At 41.0% G+C, this 2,741-nt stretch overlaps 1 protein-coding gene and 1 long non-coding RNA gene across 2 annotated transcripts; both read left to right on the top strand.

Moving 5' to 3' along the window:
- Positions 1 to 200: 200 nt before the first annotated feature.
- On the top strand, positions 201 to 1,082 carry LOC117484732 (the record flags this gene model as incomplete). The annotated part of the gene is made up of 1 exon (XM_034133149.1): positions 201 to 1,082. A coding segment is annotated over one exon (882 nt), but the record flags the coding sequence as incomplete, so codon positions are not given.
- Positions 1,083 to 1,547: 465 nt separating this feature from the next.
- LOC117484728 lies at positions 1,548 to 2,456 on the top strand. Its single transcript, XR_004556166.1, has 3 exons — positions 1,548 to 1,637; positions 2,000 to 2,199; positions 2,242 to 2,456. It is a non-coding gene; the product is annotated as an uncharacterized LOC117484728 (long non-coding RNA).
- The last annotated feature ends 285 nt before the right edge of the window (positions 2,457 to 2,741 follow it).

Raw genomic sequence — 2,741 nt, 5'->3', positions numbered from 1 at the left:
ACACTGTTGACCACAACATATTACTAGACCGACTAGAAAACTGGGTGGGACTTTCGGCAACAGTTCTAAATTGGTTTGAGTCCTACTTAAAGGACAGAAAAAACTTTGTTTCTATAGGTAAATACACATCTGAGTTGACAAATATGACATGTGGGGTACCTCAAGGCTCCATCTTGGGGCCTCTTCTCTTTAACATCTACATGCTACCACTGGCTCAGATAATGAAAAACAACAAAATAAGTTACCATAGCTATGCGGATGACACACAAATTTACGTAACAATTTCACCAGGAGATTATGCTCCAATTCAAACACTGAGTAAGTGCATTGAACAAATCAATGACTGGATGTGTCAGAACTTTCTCCAATTAAACAAAGATAAAACTGAGGTAATGGTTTTTGGAGCCAAGGCAGAACGTATAAAAGTTAGCGCTGAGCTTCAGTCTGCAATGTTCAAAACAACAGATAAAGCCAGAAATCTAGGTGTAGTCATGGACTCTGACCTGAGTTTCAACAGTCACATTAAAACAGTTACTAAATCAGCCTACTATCACCTAAAGAACATATCTAGGATTAAAGGACTAATGTCACAGCAGGATTTGGAAAAACTTGTCCATGCTTTTATCTTCAGTAGACTCGACTACTGTAATGGTGTCTTTACAGGCCTCACTAAAAAATCTATTAGAAAGCTGCAGCTAATTCAGAACGCCGCTGCTCGAGTCCTCACTAACACTAAGAAAGTGGATCACATCACTCCTGTTCTGAAGTCTTTACACTGGCTTCCTGTGTGTCAAAGAATAGATTTCAAAATATTGTTGCTGGTTTATAAAGCTTTGAATGGTTTAGGCCCAAAATACATGTCTGACCTACTGCTAAATTATGAACCATCCAGAACCCTCAGGTCTTCAGGGACTGGTCAGCTTTCTGTCCCCAGAGTCAGAACTAAACATGGTAAAGCAGCATTCAGTTATTATGCTCCAAATATCTGGAACAAACTCCCAGAAACCTGCAGGTCCGCTGCAACTCTTACTACTTTTAAATCCAGGCTGAAGACTTTTCTTTTTGCCGCTGCTTTTAATTGAACTATTCACATCTTAAACTGCACTGTAACTTTTAACTTTTATCCATGTATTTTTTCTTTTAATGTTTATTTTATTATCTTTCCTTTTTAATGACTGATTTTAAATGCCATTTTTAAAATGTCTTCCATTTTTGTAAAGCACTTTGAATTACCTTGTGTTGAAAGGTGCTATATAAATAAACTTGCCTTGCCTTGCCTTGCCTTACATGCACTTTACTGTTTTAATCTGCACAATACTGGTCTCAGATGTACTTTTATTTGCTCGGTAGATTGAGTTAGCAATGCTAGGTTGAATTGGGTAACACTGTTAGCAGGCCACAACATAGCTAGCTAATAACAGCTAGCTAGCTCACTAGTTATTCTTGGCCGCTATAAAAACGTTTTGACTTGTGAATAAGTGTGCCATGTTCTGTGATTTGCTTCACTAACTCATGGCATTAATCGTGTGTTTCAGGCAACGGGCTGTTTCCCCTGGAATTGGATATCAGTGAGCTTTCCCCTCCGGAAATCCACGGTAGCGCCTCCTCATCTCCCTTTCCAACAACCAAACGCAAAGGTACATATAAACACACTGTAACTACTCTGGCCTTGAAAGAAGGTTACGCATCGAACTGATGTCCACTAATCACATTTATTTATTTCTTGGTACAATCATGAAACACCGTGAACATGCATCGTTTACACTTTTCGCGCCCTTTTCACTCTCTCACAAACGTAAACATCCGGGGCTAGAGGTCACATGACTTCCGGTAAGAAAGCTCTTAATCATTTTTTGACAAAATAAAATTCTAGCATACATCAAGCACAAAACAATAAATAAGGGCACTTTGAGCGTCAGCTATTTGATCCTATCTTATATTAGCTAGTAAACACATTCCTAGTAAGTTGTAAAACTACTTGGCTTATTTCTCCTATTAGGAAAGAGGACACGGGATGACAGCTTCCTGGACACCATCACGGTGATGGATGACCGGCGTGCCTTGGCCAGCAAGGAAAATGAGGACCGGCATGCCATGGCCAACAAGGAGATGCACGACGAACGGCTGCTGCATGCACACAAGGCCCAGGAATCGCAGGACCAGCTTCTAAAGGTGATGGCTGACTCGGCGGCGCGCCAGGTGGAGGTGGCGGCGCGCCAGGTGGAGGTGGCGGCGCTCCAGGTGGAGCAACAAAATAGCTTTCAGGCTGGGCTTCTGGGAGTGCTAAGCGAGCTGGTTAAATCCAACAGGCCTCCAATTAAAAAGAAAAGAAAAACTTGTCGTCGTTAGTCAACTATAGAATGACTTGTTTGGAGGCGTGTGGCGCAGTGGCAGTGTGCGTTGGTGTTCGGATCAGGGGAGCACAGGTTCAAACCCCACTGCAGTCAGCATGTCGTTGTGTCCCTGGGCAAGACACTTCACCCCAAATTGCCTACATCTGGGACAGTACATTTTGTATTATTATAATATATATATATATATATATATATATATATATGCCACTGTTATTAATACTGACACCTAACTTTGCACTAAGGTGTGTCTGCTGCTGAGTCTATCCCCACATCTGGGACAGTCAATTTTGTATTATAATAAATATATATATGCCACTGTTATTAATACTGTCACCTAACTTTACACTAAGGTGTGTCTGCTGCTGAGCCTATTATTGTTATTTTATA

This window comes from Trematomus bernacchii, unplaced genomic scaffold (genome assembly GCF_902827165.1).
Source record: "Trematomus bernacchii unplaced genomic scaffold, fTreBer1.1, whole genome shotgun sequence".
NCBI classification, from domain to species: Eukaryota; Metazoa; Chordata; class Actinopteri; order Perciformes; family Nototheniidae; genus Trematomus; species Trematomus bernacchii.
This window is presented reverse-complemented; position numbering and strand designations above follow the sequence as displayed.